Source organism: Bufo gargarizans, chromosome 4 (genome assembly GCF_014858855.1).
Source record: "Bufo gargarizans isolate SCDJY-AF-19 chromosome 4, ASM1485885v1, whole genome shotgun sequence".
NCBI lineage: Eukaryota > Metazoa > Chordata > Amphibia > Anura > Bufonidae > Bufo > Bufo gargarizans.
In genome coordinates, this window is record NC_058083.1 from 380,419,974 (window position 1) to 380,437,506 (window position 17,533).

General features: G+C 44.3%; 1 protein-coding gene across 1 annotated transcript; it reads left to right on the plus strand.

The window, feature by feature from the left end:
- The first annotated feature begins 1,589 nt into the window (after positions 1-1,589).
- Positions 1,590-14,299, plus strand: EIF4A3 (eukaryotic translation initiation factor 4A3). The gene is made up of 12 exons (XM_044290587.1): positions 1,590-1,899; positions 5,849-5,921; positions 6,737-6,803; positions 7,269-7,331; positions 7,592-7,724; positions 8,754-8,834; positions 11,071-11,212; positions 11,348-11,486; positions 11,903-12,018; positions 12,502-12,609; positions 12,718-12,845; positions 14,078-14,299. The coding sequence occupies exons 1-12, from the start codon at positions 1,707-1,709 to the stop codon at positions 14,092-14,094; spliced, it is 1,260 nt and encodes a 419-aa protein (XP_044146522.1). The 5' UTR covers positions 1,590-1,706; the 3' UTR covers positions 14,095-14,299.
- Positions 14,300-17,533: the final 3,234 nt, after the last annotated feature.

Below are 17,533 nucleotides of genomic sequence, written 5' to 3' on the forward strand. Positions count from 1 at the left end.
CCATTGAAATGATAGGAAAAAACGGACACGGATCACGGACGCGGATGACAATCTTGTGTGCATCCGTGATTTTTCACGGACCCATTGACTTGAATGGGTCCGTGAACCGTTGGCCGTGAAAAAAATAGGACAGGTCCTATTTTTTTCACGGCCAGGAAACACGGATGCAGCTGCCAAACGGTGCATTTTCCGATTTTTCCACGGACCGATTGAAAGTCAATGGGACCGCGAAAAAAAACTGAAAACGGCACAACGGCCACGGATGCACACAACGGTCGTGTGCATGAGGCCTTAGTACAATTTTTTACTGCACAAAAAGTGAAAAAAAAAAGTTTAATTACTTGCAATAAGACTATCCTTAGCTTTATCTTTTTTCATTGAAGGGGTTGTCTGGGTTCAGAGCTGAACCCAGACATACCCATAATTTCACCCAGGCAGTCCCCCCTGACATGAGCATCGGAGCAGTTCATGCTCCAATGCTCTCCCTTGTCCTGCGCAGGATCGCGCAGGCCAAGGGCTCTTTTATTTACTACAACACACTGCCAGGTAGAGGCTTCTGCCCAGCAGTGTGTTCGTTGACATCATCGGCTCTGATGGGCAGGCTTTAGCGCTGCCCTAGCTGTTTTACAGGCTAGGGCAGCGCTAAAGCCTGCCCATCAGTGCCAGTGATGTCACCGGGCTCACTGCTGGGTGGAAACCTCCGCCTGGCAGCCCAAAGGAGAGCTCGGTTCGTCACCGGAACACCACAAAATGCCTTTTCCCTGCGCGATTCAGCGCAGCGCAAAGGAGAGCATCGGAGCATGAACTGCTCCGATGCTCATGTCAGGGGCTGCCTGGGTGCTCATGTCAGGGGCTGCCTGGGTGAAATTCTGGGCATGTCCGGGTTCAGCTCTCAACCTGGACAACCTCTTAACACCAAAGTTCTTGACTGAATTGATTTTAGATCTATGATCAAGCCTAACCCCATTAATCAAAATATCATGTCTCATATAAAACACTGATGCAGGCAAATACTTATATGGTTAGTGTTTAGGGTAGGGGCCAGTTCACACTGAGTTTTTTGGCGCTGATTTTGGGGCGTTTCCACCTCATATCATCTAAAAATAAATCTTGAAACAGTCTCCCATTCATTTCAATAGGAAACAGCAAACGTGAAAAAAAAACAAGCAGCATGGGAGGGAACTCGCTTTGAATCTCCATTTGAAATGAATGGGACGTATTAAAAACAACCCAGCTCCATACATACTCATGCAGTGTTTGTGTGTTTTCTACGCCAAAAACCTCAAGCTGAAAATGTAATTTATGTAATTTTGTATTGAAGTAAAGACCCATTGGTTTCATAAACTGCGCTGAATTTTGTAGGTGGATTTTCAAAATAAAATCCGTTCTGTGAACATACCCTAATAGCCACTATATTTTCCTGTACTAGTTTTCATTCGTGATATTCTGGAAGAGAAAAGGGGGCTTCAACAAAATGGCAGCCCCCACACAGCATCATTCCAAATACACTCAAGTTTTCCTCTGCCGCCTAATACAAGTATCGCGAGATTTCTTTCACTGACGTAATGACGTTATGCACGCTGCGTCCTGACGAGTCTCCGGTGTAACCGCCTTCTCGCTCGCGGTGGTTTCTGGGAGACGGCCTGCTGTAGTGTGGCTCTGCGTGTTTTCTTCGGCGTGAGTCCGGTTTCCTTTCTGTCGGGGTAATGGCGAGTGTAGCAGCAGTAGCCGCCACCGCAGCAGTGGTCGGTGTCACCAGCGGGTCGAGCCGTAAGCGAATGCTGAGGGAAGAAGACATGACGAAAGTGGAGTTTGAGACGAGTGAGGAAGTGGACGTGACTCCCACCTTCGACACCATGGGACTGCGGGAGGATTTGCTCAGAGGCATCTATGCGTATGGTGAGTCCTAGTCAGCTGCGCGGTCCCGGTGTGTCGTGGGGAAGGGAAGCCGCGGGGAAATATACAGCAACCAATCACATTCCAGCTCTCAAGTTGAAGAGCCAATACTGAAACTGAGTACTGCAACCTTATTGGTTACCGCTTATTACAGTAAGGGCTTCATTATCACATGACTGCAGATTGCGGATCCGCTAAATTGTGTGTTCCATAGGCCGCATGCACACTGACCAACCGTATTAGGTCGGCAATCCACATTCACTTGAATGGGTCTGCAATTCCGGAGATACAGAACACCGGAAGCACTACGGAGTGTTTCCGCACCGCAAAAAAAATGACATGTCCTATTATTGTCCGCATAAGGGACAAGCTTAGGACTGTTTTATTAGGGGCCAGCTGTTCTGTTCTGCAAAATACGGAATGGAATGCAGATCGCAGAATACTTACGGTCGTATCCATGACCCCTAACTGCTAAATCTTAGGTCCTGTTCACATCAGGTTTGTCCTCTGTGTTTGGAGCTCCTTCTGCTGCAGATAAGGGCTCTTTCACACTTGCGTTGTCTGGATCCGTCCTGTACTCCATTTGCCGGAATTACACGCCGGATCCGGAAAAATGCAAGTTAACTGAAAGCATTTGAAGACGGATCCGTCTTCAAAATGAGTTCAGTGTTACTATGGCAGCCAGGACGCTATTAAAGTCCTGGTTGCCATAGTAGTAGTGGGGATCGGGGGAGCAGTATACTTACCGTCTGTGTGGCTCCCTGGGTGCTCCAGAGTGACGTCAGAGCGCCCCATCCATGCGCATGGATGACGTGTCCATGCGATCACGTCATCCATGCGCGTGGGGCCCCCTGACGTCACTCTGAAGCGCCCCGGGAGCCGCACGGACGGTAAGTATACTGCTCCCCACTACACTTTACTATGGCAAACAGGACTTTAGCGTCCCGGCAGCCATGGTAACCATTCAGAAAAAGCTAAACGTAGGATCCGGCAATGCCCCAAAACGACGTTTAGCTTAACGCCGGATCTGGATTAATGCCTTTCAATGGGCAAGTGTTCAGGATTTTTGGCTGGAGCAAAAAGCGCAGCATGCTGTGGTACTTTCTCCGGCCAAAAAACGTTCCGGTCCGGAACTGAAGACATCCTGATGCATCCTGAACGGATTTCTCTCCATTCAGAATGCATTGGGATAATCCTGATCAGGATTTTTCCGGCATAGAGCCCCGACGACGGAACTCTATGCCGGAAAAGAACAACGCAAGTGTGAAAGAGCCCTTAGCCACATGTATATTAGGGTACTTTCACACTAGCGGTTTTTTCTTTTCCGTCACAGGAGCTCAATACCGTAAAAAAACACTTCAGTTTTATCCCCATGCATTCTGAATGTAGAGTAATCCGTTCAGGATGCATCAGGTTGTCTTCAGTTCATTTTTTTATTTTATTTATTTATTTTATTTTTTGACTGATCAGAATGGAGATAATACTGCAGCATGCTACGGTTTTATCTCCGGCCAAAATTCCAGAACACTTGCCGGAATGCAGGATCCAGCATTTTTACCCATTGAAATGCATTAATGCTGGGTCCAGCCCCGAGTGTTTCAGCAAAAATGTGGAAAAAATTTTTAATGCTCGGATCCATTTTTCCGGATGACAACGGAGAGACCGATCCGGCATTTGTCATACTAATCAGTCTGACAAATGCCATCAGTTTGCATACGTTTTGACGGATCCGGCAGGCAGTCCTGGCGACGGTACTGCCTGTCGGAATCCTCTGCCGCAAGTGTGAAAGTAGCCTAACCATACACTTATACCGTTGCTTGGCAGCATAGTAAGAAATTGTATAGTGACGTATGCTGCTGATAGACTGGTGTACTGGCGGCAGTCCCCTACCTAGACGGTATATCAGATATAGCACCCAGTGATGTGAACAGAGGGCAGTATTCAGAAGTGAACTGTGTAATATCCTCTGTCGGGCTGAGTGAATCGACTTTGGATGAAGTGGTACCACTTGGAACCGAACCCGAATTCGGGAAATATTTTTTTTTTTCCAATAGAAATTGATTTCTGGGTTATTATGCAAAGTATTAACTATGGCTCATTGGAGCCAATACATTCTAATACTGTAGGGAGCTCCTGCTTCGTACAGTATTCAAACAAAGTATTATGCAAATTGACTTTGGATGTTTCATCTGAAGTCGATTCGCTCTTCCCTAATCCTTTGCTCCAAGCAGTCAGGGAATTCTGGGGTTTTCCCTAAAGATCAGGTTTATACGTGTCACATTAAAATGGCACATCACTTTTCTTCCGGCCGGTTCTCCGCATGTTTGACAGGGAACTCCGCCGGTTATAGTTATTGGGGACTTTCATCCCTTCGCCAATGCCAGAATACAGAGAGATTCGTCAGCCTGTTCCCTGCCAGAACAGCCTGCATTATTGCTAGCGCTAATGTGAAGCTAGCCTTAAAGGGGTTGTTTGTTTCAAGACCACTAAGGGGATTGCCTGTAATACAGTGGACATGTGTTGTCGATGGAGAACAGGGAATCGGACAATCCCTTTAGCAACCTAATGGTTTTGCCTGAGTTTAGCTTGGGTTTTGGGAAAAGCACTTACCGTAACTGTTTTACCCTCAGGCAGAAGGGGTTTTGCTGCTCATATTTCTGGATTGGCAGTAGCTAGAGACATGGGCCTGTTCTTTGAAATCTGGCATTACAAGCTTTCATATGAGACCAGAACGGCAGCATTAGTACAACAGAAGCAGGAGATATCGCCGTCAGAAATGGAGATCGGAATAAATGCAGTAAAATCTGCTTTCATCTTCAGCTGCATTCACTGCATCCTGATTTCGAACAGCCTCAAGCGAGCTTCAGCAGCTATAAGTGGAATATACCCACACAGGCCACTAGGTGGCAGCACTGTATTGTCACATTAAGGCTACTTTCACACTAGAGTTCGGGGCTTCACTTGTGAGTTCCGTTTGAAGGCTCTCACAAGCGGCCCCGAACGCATCCGTACTGCCCCAATGCATTCTGAGTGGATGCAGCGTTTGGCCTCCGCTCAGCAGGCGGAGCCAAACGGATCCGTCCAGACTTACAATGTAAGTCAATGGGGACGGATCCGTTTGAAGTTGACACAATATCACTCAATTTCAAACGGATCCGTCCTGGACGCATCCGTCCGACTAACTTTCACACTTAGAATTTTTTCTGAAATATAATGCAGACTGATCCCATCGTTTGCATTATAGGAGCAGATCCGTCTGTGCAGACACCAGACAGATCCGCTCCGAACGCAAGTGTGAAAGTAGCCTTAGAATGAAGTGTTCAATGATGGCTGTATAGGAGTCGGTGAACACCATGGTCAATCGGATGATTGCCAGTTATACCCAGTGGGACTTAAAAAAAAAAAAAAGTTCAAATCGCCCCCTTTTCCCCAAAATAAAAATAGTTAAGCAATAAAGAAATAAACATCATGGGCGTTGTAGGTGTGAAAACCTCCATACTATTAAAATGTAACAATATTAATTTCATATGGTGAGTGGCGTAACAGGGAAAGTACTGCCAGTTTGCCATTTATTTGTCACTTCAACTCCCTAGTTTTTCATTAAATCCTGGCATGTACCTGTGTAGGAAAGAGGATTTGGTCACTACTTACCCATCCATCAGCGGCACAACGGACAGGTAGTGACCAAACTATTTTTCCTACAAAGGAGAGAAGATTCCAGGATTGAATGAAAAGCCTAGAGAACCTCTTTAAAGTGAACCTGTTATTACTTTGCTGCTCTCGGCATTGTGTATAAAAATGCGATCTGCAGGAGATGGTCTGTGCACGTGTCCTAATTCATGGGGTGAGGAGACGCCCCTGCACGCAGCCTCCATCACAGGCAGATGCTTTGCCATTATTTACTAGGTCTGTGTTTCCTGTTCTTCTTTTACTAAATGTTTGTTTCTTTTAGGGTTTGAGAAGCCGTCCGCCATCCAACAGAGAGCAATTAAACAGATAATTAAAGGCAGAGATGTAATTGCACAGTAAGTGGTCCCAGGACAGATTTAGTCTTTTTTGTGGGAATTGGTTCCTTCCTAATGCATGTTACCTGACCTGTGTATTAGCCGAACTAATACTGCCCTCTGGGAGGAATGGGAGGTTCTCCTGCAGTTTGTTTGAACCTGTGCATTCGGCGCCTCTGAACATGTCTGGCTACTTTCACATATGCGTTTTTGCTATCCGGTTTTGAGATCCTGCATCTCAAAACCACAGCAAAACGCATCCGTGTGAATAATACAACCTGCTCCATCCGTTCAAAACGGATCCAGTTCTATTATGCTGAAAATGAACATGCCACATCTGGCACTAGAGCCATTGTAAGTCCATTGACGACGGGTCTGTTTTCTTTGTGTCCAAAAAATAACGGCTCTGGTGCCATTGGCTTACATTGTTTTAGGCGTCGGATCCTGCATGTTCAGTTTCCCATGCCGCACACTAACATTGCTTGCAGCGTTTTTTTCTGGCATGGGGACGGAATGCGTTCTGGTGCACTCCTTTCCGGTTTGTTCAGATTTGTCTTCATTGACAATAAATGGGGACAAAACGGAAGGATTTTCCTCCGGTTTTGAGATCTTTTGCCAGATCTCAATAGTGGAATGGAATACGCAGGCGTAAAAGTAGTCTCTGGCTTCAAAGAATCTGAATGTTATTAGCAAAGTGGTCTACTGATGTTCATTGCTGGATTTACTTGTAATTTCTCAGGTTTTATCCCTCACTTATTTGGAAAATGCAGCAGTTTTATGTCTTTGTTGTAGGATTGTTTTTTGTTTTTTACGGTTTCTTTGCTTTTATCTTGCAGATCACAGTCTGGTACAGGCAAAACGGCAACATTTTGTGTGTCTGTCCTTCAGTGTTTGGATATTCAGGTAATATATCACAAATTTATTACAGTATCGCTCTGGTGGGACAAGTGATACTTTATTAACATCACTATTTAATTGACTGGGTTGACTTAAATCAGTTTTTTTGTTTGCAGTTTTTTAGTAACTGTTGAGGGGATTGGCCTTCAGAGTATATATACCATACAGGTGACATATAGAATATGGGGCCCCTTTATCCATTGTTTTGATATAATACATATGATACATTATGCTGTGGGCCATGGATGAGCCCTCTATACTAGAAAATTTATAGTTATGCGTAATTTGCTTTAGATACAAAATCCAGACCTCCGTCAAATACTAGAGGTATATTTCAGGGGTATTCCTTGACGTGTACCTCCAATATAACCATATGCCCAATACATTACAAAGTTCTGTTTTTATCTTGTGAACTGTGATCTTTTAATATAGACCTGATTTTAAGTACACATTATTTTTATTGTTTTGTAGCTCCGGGAAACTCAAGCGTTGATTTTAGCACCAACTAGAGAATTGGCTGGACAGATTCAAAAGGTAAAGCAATTAGTTTTTTTACCTCAGGAGATGTTATTGCTCCCGGTGAGGGAGCTGCTTGGTTTCCTCTTCTCCAGTTTTAGTACTCTGGGTATAGATATGGCCACCAGAGTTTTCACTGGCTTCATGTGTTAATGCAAAAAAGCACATTACAGTAACAAGAATTTATATTAGTGACCATCCCAACACAGCTGATGTCAAAATAATGTCGGCCACATCCGTATGACTGTTCTGTAATCTCACATTGGCTGCTATTCCAGGTTCTTCTTGCTTTGGGTGACTACATGAATGTGCAGTGCCACGCATGCATTGGGGGAACCAACGTAGGAGAAGATATCAGAAAACTGGATTATGGACAGCATGTTGTTGCTGGCACACCAGGCCGTGTCTTTGGTAAGCATGGTGCTTAAAGGACATCTTTTACCATAATCATCACCATTAAACTAAAACTATTGTCTTGTAGCACTTACTACCTCCTTTCCAGATGTGCTTTTCTTTCCTTGCTGCTTGGTTTCTATCTTGAAAATTCCTTTTACGAATGAGCCAGTAAGGTGCCCAGAGGGGCGTTATTTTTGTTCAAACGTGCCCAGGAACACCCCCATTGAGTGCCCAGGCCTGCCCTCCAGCAGAGCCCAAGCACGCCTCTCCTTGGCTCATACTCTATGCCCCCAGCAGCGCTGTTGTCCCACACTCTCACACACACACACTGTTTCATCCTCTGCTGGAAGAGCGCGGCGAGATTTGTCAGTGACACTTCAATGGGTCCGCAATCTGGGAGATGCGGAACGGAGGCACGGATCACTTCCGTGGGTTTACTGTACGTGCCTCCACACAGCAAAAAGTAGTGCATGCACTACTTTTTTGCGGGGTGGACCGTATGATGCGGATTGCGAACACCATTCAAATGAATGGATCCGCATGCGGCTGCCCCAGAGTTTGTGCCCGTGCATTGCGGACCACAATTTGCGGTCCACAGCACGGGAACAGAGCCCTTACGTTCATGGGTATGAGCCCTAAGCCAGTTAAATCGCTGTACATAGGTCATGTCTTAGTAGTAGCTCAGCCCCATTTAAATCAATTGGGCTGAGCTGCAGTACCAAACACTGCCACTATACAATGTACGGCACTGCAAGGAGCATACATCTCTCACCAGAGCTCCCTGATCAGGATTTGGACCACTGCTGATGTGATAATGATGACCTATCCTGAGGACAAGTAATTATCTTTTTCAGGATAACCCCTTTAATAATCCAATAAATGGAAGACAGAACAACATAGATTTGCATGAAAAGTTGCTCCAAGATTGTCATTACATGGATAGTGCAAGTGGTTACTAAATCAGACCTGTCAGGAGAGGTGACGGGTCCTCTTTATGGCTTTGTAGGGATGGATTTATTTATTGTCCACTATAATTTATTACAGATATGATTCGGCGCAGAAGCTTAAGAACACGGGCGATTAAAATGCTTGTTCTGGATGAGGCTGATGAGATGCTTAACAAAGGTTTGTTTTACATTCCACGTTTTAGCTCCTGAACTAAAAATGTATTTCATGCCTGATCTTCGCAGCTATTTAGTTTTCTGCTACCTTGCCTTTATTGTGGAGGCCCCTACATTTAATGTAACAAAAATATAGCCGACTTGGCAGTCAGAATAAGATCAGGTTTATATTCTGCCAAGCTGTGTTGCCTATTCACTGGGTTTAGCATAATGGCAATTCAGTGTTGAGCTGAAATCCTGCATAATTTAGACAGAGTAGTTGCTAGGAATGCCTGGTCCAACCCCTGTGATATGACACTCATCCCCTGTCCTGTGAATGTTTTGTTTTTTCCTATGGGAAAAACGCCTTAAGGGGGACGTCTGCACGTAACTGAAATGTCTACTGCATAGTACCAACAGGAATACGTTTTTAGCCATGCTCATTGACATGCTGTGGAAGAAATCTGCAGCAGAAATTGACCTGTGCTGTGCATTTTAAATCTGCAGTGTGTCAATTTATGCTGCAGATTTTTATTGCATATTTCCCCCTTTTGCAGTGCAGAGAATGCGATCTGCATCATATCAGAGGCATTACATTTTTCCAGCAGAAACATTGCAGATTCTTTTTTCTGCAGAAAATCCACAGCATGTTAAGTTAAATGTGGGCATGCCCTATAGATTATGCAGTTAGATTCCTGCACTTTTGCAGGTTTTCTTTTTTTTCCGTCTTTCTTCTTTTGTTTCTTTTTCAAAACAAAGCATGCTGTAGCTATTGGCATTTTTTTCAGGCGTTTTGACATCTCCTCTTTAGGGGAAAAACGCCATAAAGAAAACACTTTTATAATATACTAATGAGCCTCTAGGTGCTATGTGGGCGTAAAATCAGCACCTAGAGGCTCTGTCTACTCGCCCTTTATCCCGCCCAGGTCCCCTGTTCTGCCCGCCCCGCTCCTCTTGATTGGTGGCACGGTCTGTCGCATCGCTGCTCCCCCGCCTGCGCCGTTCACTTCTGTATTCGGCGCAGGCTCAGTGAGTGAAGGCTACTCTCCTGATGCCGGATTCCTCACTGTGACAGTCGGCGCAGTGAGAAATCCGGCACCAAGAGCGCATCATTCACTCACTGCGCCTGCGCCGAATACAGAAGTGAATGACGCAGGCGCGGGATTTTGACAGCGATGCGGCGTACCGTGCCATCAATCAAGAGGAGCGGGGTGGGCAGAACAGGGGACCTGGGCGGGATAAAGGGTGAGTAGACGGAACCTCTAGGTGCTGATTTTACGCCCACGTAGCTCCTAGAGTCTCATAAGCATATTATAAAAGTGTCAGTCAGCTACATAACAGTATTTCTGGTGGTAGAATGCCTTTAACATATAAATGGCGGATACCTTTACCATAAGGATTATAACTGAAACTGAATAGACATAGAGTACATTTAAATGAAAATACAATGTCTATGATGTATATTAGTAAAGTTACCAACCCAATTGCGATTCCATGGATTCACAGGAAGAGGGTCCTTCCCAGACCCCAACTTGATTCACCCCAACAACTTCCTTGGGTGGTGCTGAGAATTGTTGGAAAGGATATGGTATTTATAGGAGGCAGAATATAATAATTTAATTCCGGTGTTAGATAAAATTTGGGGCTCCAGATGCGAATCCGTGCTAACACGCCAGAGGGCTGAAGCAGGGAGAGGAGGGAGGATCGCTGTGACTCAATTCCCCCAAACCCAACGTTCTGCACGTATGGTGCGATGTTGAGGATCCACACCAGGAGTTCACACACCACCCTTCGCCATATTAGAAGATGGAAGCATAAGACATAAGATCATACCAGCAATCTGACACCCAATACTAATAAGACCCTCAATCAGACTTCAGCTCAGACCCCAATGTAAATAAGACCTCCCCATTCAGACTCAAATGTGAATGACCCGACCCCCCCCCCCCCCCCCCGAGCAGAGCCCCAATATAAATAAGGTTTATTCAAGCCCTTAGATCAGAGCCCCAATATGAATAAAGTCTTTCAAACCTCAGATCAGAGCCCCAATTTAAATGGCCCTCCTCCCCATACCTCAGATAAAGGATAAATCATCAGTAATCAAAAGGTACAGAACCCCTTTGAACTGAGCATCTGCAAGTGGTCTTCCATAGTGCTTAAAAGCTACCCACATCTGAGGATCTCTGTTTCACGATACATGGCATTCATTTAACACTTTGCATTCCTTTGTGGTTAAATGAATAATTATCATTTTATCTTAGGTTTCAAGGAACAGATTTATGACGTGTATAGGTATCTGCCACCAGCTACACAGGTGTGCCTGATCAGTGCCACGCTTCCTCATGAGATCCTGGAAATGACCAATAAGTTCATGACTGATCCCATCCGTATCCTGGTGAAACGGTAATTATTTAACCACAGCTTTTCATTGGTTTAGATTTGATTGGCGTTCCTTGTAATAAGCCCGCGTGCAGTCAGGTACAACATTGTGGTGCCCAAGTGTATGCTGCAGTTTCATTGTGGGGTCTGTTCTTACAGTGATGAGTTGACGCTGGAAGGCATTAAGCAGTTCTTTGTGGCAGTGGAGCGGGAAGAATGGAAGTTTGACACCTTATGTGATCTGTACGACACACTCACCATTACACAGGCTGTGATTTTCTGCAACACAAAAAGGAAGGTGAGAAACTGATGCTGTGGCTACGCCTAGATTTTTTTGGTAGCGGTTTGATTTTTTTTTAATCACTGCAGGCACAAGATTGCACACGTCAGTCTACTGCTTGGGAGTACAGCTGTCACTCCAAAATCAAAGGTCCTACAAAAATGTCCAGATATCCCCATCCCCCCATTGGCTTGGGATCTTAGATTATGATATTTCTCCAGCACCTTTGGACAATAAGAAATCTCCTATTTTCTTACCCCAATACGTTGTTTCTATTTTTTTTTTTATAAGAAATGTATAGAAATTGTAATTAAGAAATGTTTTGATTTCCCAAAGTGAAATCATATGTGGTGCAAGTCTCTAGCTATTCACATCAGCCATGTTTCATGCTTTGACTGTTTTCTTCATAGAAACTTTGTATGCACCCTCTTTAGGTTGATTGGTTGACAGAGAAAATGAGGGAGGCTAACTTCACTGTGTCGTCAATGCATGGTGACATGCCCCAGAAGGAGAGAGAGTCCATCATGAAAGAATTCCGATCTGGTGCCAGGTAAGCATACAGTGATTGCGTTGAACATGCCTTTTTCCTGCTGGCAGACCTCATCACTGGGTCCTGCTGATGGCACATCCACGTTTCTCCTTTAGTGGTGCACCAGGAGAAAAGTTTTATTAAAGAGTTTGTCACCAGGAAATTTACTGTTAAACCAGGCACGATGCCTTGTAGGGCAAGCTCAGTTTATTGTAATGTCACCTTTCACTTAGCGATGTGTTGCTTCTTTCTGGGGGAAAAGGTACATTTAATTCATATGCAAAGGGAGAGTTAGGCGGTGGGCCCAAGCCAACCTGTGTACCCTTCCCTCTTCTTGATTGAAAGTGCCAGGTGAGATTACTATACAGGAACCGAACCCTGTCAGGAAGGTAGGAGGAGGATCGGGAGAGAGTATTCGGGCCCCAGCTATGTAGTGTCTGGCCAGCATACAAAATACAACCTTGTCAATGTCTGCATCCTTAGTCTTTCTTTCTCTTTTTGCAGTCGAGTACTGATTTCCACTGATGTCTGGGCAAGAGGTTTGGATGTTCCGCAGGTCTCCCTTATCATTAACTATGACCTTCCTAATAACAGAGAATTGTATATCCACCGGTATGTTATGCTCTATGTAATTACTCCCATGCACAAGTTAATGTGCTCAAATGACTATTTTCCATTTATTTAGCTATATATGATTTATTTTTTATTTTTGTAACACAGAATTGGTCGTTCAGGACGTTATGGAAGAAAAGGTGTTGCAATTAACTTTGTAAAGAATGATGATATCCGGATCTTGCGAGACATTGAGCAGTACTACTCTACCCAAATTGATGAAATGCCCATGAATGGTATGTATTATGCTAGTGAAAGTTTGACATTTCCATATGAGCTTCCTGTGGCCTGCTCTGCTACTAGTGCTCCAAGATTGCATTGAAAAGCAGTCTTAACACCCTAGTGACCACCCATACGTGTTTTTACGGCGTTCACTAAGGGCCCTTGGGCTGGAGCGCTGCCTTTTTACCGCGGCAACTCAGCCCAAGTTAGCGCTTAAATCAAGCCCTGGATCCGGCAGCTTAAACTTTCTCCCTCCAAGTCTCCAGTGCAAGGATGAGGTGTGCGGTGTTATATTATTCTGACACCTATAAGCCTCTGCAAACTTGGCTCGTTGCAGGAAAAAAATATGTACTTCAAAAAATTTTTAATTAATGTTAAAATGGTAAGTCTCCTAAGTAAAAAAAAAAAAAAAAGTTAAAGGTTTTTTTGTAAGTGCAGCCAAAATAAAGATGTGGAAATATATTTCTGATAAAATATTGAATAGTATTTATGTATGTGAAATATTGGAGTTGAAAATGGGGAAAATATGGCAATTTTGATAAATTTTCTTAGTTTTTTTTTTTTAAAGATACGCATATTTTATCGGTAAAATTTACCTCCTAAGTAAAGTACAATATGTGACGAGAAAACAATGTCAGAATTACTTTGATGTGCAAAACCTTTCCAAAGTTTTTCTCTACTAAAGTAACATGTCAGATTTCCAAAATCTGGCTTCGTCACTAAGGGGTTAATTGTATTATGCCAAGTATTAACGTTATCTCCTATCCACAGGATAGAGATAAGTAACTGGTTGGGGTCTGTGTCCTGATGAAGCAGCAGGCAGCGCACACCCTCTGATGTTCAATTTATTCTCTGTGGGACTGCTGGAAATAGCTGAACACTAACCTCTATCTCCAGCTGTCCCATAGAGAATGACTAGAGCAGCAGGGCGCATGCTTGACGGGGTCATGGGATTCCTGTTATTAAGATCAGATAGGGGATAGCTTTGATACTTGACACAGCTCCTTTAGAGAAGATGACCAGTTTGCATAGTATATGGTGAAAATGGAAATCTGGTCTAGATAAGATTTGGTCTTTTGGAGAGAGTTCACTGTATGCTTAAAATGTGTAGGTTTACCGGCAAAAGGGTTAGTATATGAACTAGTCATTATTTGTAACCGATTAAGTTGCAAGTTGAGGGTCTTTCATGGAGTATGAGGGCAAGATTGTTTTTACTTAAATTTTTTTTATGTTCTTTCCTCTGCAGTTGCTGATCTGATTTGAAGACTGGATTATCTGTATAGAAGGATTATATGGAACGATTGACAACACATTTTATGTTGGCCGTATTTCATTTGTAGAGCAGATTTTACTGTTTTGATCTTTTTACCTTTTATTTAACGCTTCTGTACAATGAGTCAAGCATCCCATTGTAAACCACTGTAAATACATTTGGTGAATTTTCAATAAAAAAAAATATACAAACCTCTCCCATGGTGTGATTGGTAACTATAATTGTCTTTCCAATGCTTTTGGTAAAGGTACAATCCTAAGTACCAAAGCTAGCAAGTGGGGTTTGGCATTTGGGGCAGGCTATTATCGTATTGGAAACGTTAAGGAGGCTGGTATATTAAATATGTATAGAAGAGAATATATCAACTTTAAAATGTATAATTAACAAGGGTTAAAAAAACATCTTACCGGGCGCCTTGGCTTCAAACAATACATCCCAAGCAAGCACGCCCGGTATGGGGTCAAATTGTATAAGCTCTGTGAAAGGGCCACAGGCTATACCCACAAATTTCGGATCTATAAGGGTAAAGATCAGACCCTGGAGCCGGTCGGTTGCCCTGACTACCTGGGGAGCAGTGGGAAGACAGTCTGGGACTTGGTGTCACCCTTATTTGGCAAGCGGTACCATCTTTATGTGGACAATTTCTACACAAGTGTGCCCCTCTTCAGCCATTTGTTCCTAGAACAGATTGGCTGCTGTGGCACTGCGCGACCTAGTCGCCGGGGCTTCCCCCAACGGCTTGTTACCACCCGTCTTGCAAGGGGGGAGAGGGCTGCCTTGTGTAATGAAGAACTGCTCGCGGTGAAATGGAGAGACAAGCGTGACGTTTACATGCTCTCCTCCATTCACGCAGACAGGACAATACAAATTGAACGAGCAACCAGTGTCATTGAAAAGCCCCTCTGTGTCCACGACTATAATTCGCTCATGGGGGGGTGGACTTCAATGACCAGATGTTGGCTCCTTATTTAGTTTCCCCACGCACCAGACGCTGGTATAAGAAGGGGTCTGTATATTTAATTCAATTGGCTCTGTATAATAGTTTTGTTCTCTACAGTAAGGCTGGGAGAACAGGATCCTTCCTCAAATTTCAGGAAGAGATCATCACGAAACTCCTGTATCCAGGAGGTTCCATGGCCCCATCCACCAGTGTAGTGAGCCGTCTACACGAGCGACATTTCCCCAATGTCGTTGCTGGTACCTCAACCCAACCGTCACCCCGAAAAAGATGTCGTGTCTGTAGCAGGAGTGGAATAAGGCGTGACACCTGCTATTTCTGTCCTGACTGCCCTGTCCTATGCTTAGGGGAGTGTTTCCGGAAGTACCACACACAGGTACACTTAGCATAGGGATTGCATCTCACACGACAGGCACACAGGGCTATTAGGGCCCATTCACACAGAGCTGCTGCAAACCTCTCCTTTCACCTGGGACAAAGTGCATAATGTACTTCGCCACTTCTTTGGGCGATTTGCGCTTTGCACATTGTCCCATGGGGAAGGAGAGGTTTGTCCTATAAAGGTAAAAAAAAATCACCAGTAAGCAAAAAAAGTTAACGTTCTGTTCAAAAAGTTAAAGTTTATATGTTCCGTTCAAATGTTATTATAAAATTAAATAAATTTATTGCGTTGCAGCCTGGTTTTTTTTTTTTTCTTTTTTGTTTACCTTCCAGGTGGACCAACCGATCGACTAGCTGCAGCACTGATGTGCATTCTGACAGAAGCATTGCACTGCTGTCAGATTACACAAAAGTCAGTGTATGCGGTGCTTCAAAACGAGATTTCTCCTCTGCAGTAAAAGATACGTTTGCCGAGGCATATGAGCTGGGGGGGCGGCGGTGTTCATATGCTTTGGCAAATACTTTGTGTGTGTGTGTGTGTATATATATATATATATATATATATATATATATTAGGGATCGACCGATATTGATTTTTTAGGGCCGATACCGATAATTTGTGAACTTTCAAGCCGATAGCCGATAATTTATACCGATATTCTGGAATTTTCATTTTGAAAAAAAAATTAAAATTCCCACAAATCTGCTGAAAATTAATGTTTATTGTTAATGTGTATTTTATTTTTGTAAATCTTTCTTTTTCATTTATATTTAATATTTTGGTGTTTTTATTATTACTTTTTTTTATTTTTTTTAACTAACTTTTAGCCCCCTTAGGGACTAGAACCCTTGTCCTATTCACCCTGATAGAGATCTATCAGGGTGAATAGGAGCTCACACTGTCCCTGCTGCCCTGTGCTTTGTGCACACAGCAGCATGGCGCTTATCATGGCAGCCAGGGCTTCAATAGCGTCCTGGCTGCCATGGTAACCGATCGGAGGAGCAGAGGAGAGGGAATCCTGTGGGGGGCGCACTGCGACTGGGGTGGGGGGGGGGGGCGCACCACTGTTTAATACTGGGGGGGGAGGGGGGGGCGCACTGCGCCACCAATGCTTAATACTGGGGAGGCGCACTGCGCCACCAATGCCTAATATTGGGGGGGGAGGGGGGGCACACTGCGCCACCAATGTCTGATACTGGGGGGCTTGGGGGGGCGCACTTCTAATTTATTCATATACAGGAGGCGGGAGCTGGCTGCAGGATCACATAGCCGGCTCCCGACCTCTATGAGCTGTAGCTGCGATCCGCGGCACCTGAGGAGTTAACTACCGCAGATCGCAGCTACAGCTCATAGAGGTCGGGAGCCGACTATGTGATACTGCAGCTCCCGCCTCCTGTATATGAATTAATGTGAGATTAAGCTTCATTGGTGGCGCAGTGGCCATAGCTCCTCCCCTCCTCTTGTCCCCTGTCCTCCCATTGGCTGGAGCGGCAGCAGCAGCACAGGGGGAGGAGACACTGCTCCTTCTCCCCTGTGCTGTGCTGCTGCTGAGAGAACACGGAGAGCGCGATCTGTGTTCCCAGGACGTTATCGGAATATCGGCAAAATAAATGCCGATACCGATAACGTTCAAAATCCTGAATATCGGCCGATAATATTGGTAAATCCGATAATCGGTCGATCCCTAATATATATATTATATTAGGGATATATATATATAAAAAATATAATAATAATCCCGGCAATGATTTATTCATCCACATCGATTGATGTGAATGGAGAAATCGGGTTTGCCAGGGCATACGAACTAAGTGGGTATGGATGTAGGGCGGAGCTCCTATGTCCTGGCAGACGCCTTTCCCCTCTTTGTTTTTTTCGGCAGAGATTTTTTTAATCTACATTGATCCATGTGAATGAAGAAATCTGTGCCGTTCAATTTTTCTTTCAGGCCAGAGGCTGAACGGGAAAAAAATAGCTCATTACCTGTATGCTCAATATAAGGAGAATAGCAGAAACTCCTAATGCTGGCCATACATGTAATGATTGCGGAGACCCTCAAATGCCAGGGCAGTACAAACACCCCACAAAT

Bases quoted from the DNA above. Each gene is read 5' to 3' on its own strand.
- EIF4A3 (XM_044290587.1), top strand. From the start codon at position 1,707: ATGGCGAGTGTAGCAGCAGTAGCCGCCACCGCAGCAGTGGTCGGTGTC. The intron at 5,922-6,736 runs GTAAGTGGTCCC...TTTATCTTGCAG, and splicing joins GGCAGAGATGTAATTGCACA to ATCACAGTCTGGTACAGGCA. The intron at 7,725-8,753 runs GTAAGCATGGTG...AATTTATTACAG, and splicing joins CACACCAGGCCGTGTCTTTG to ATATGATTCGGCGCAGAAGC.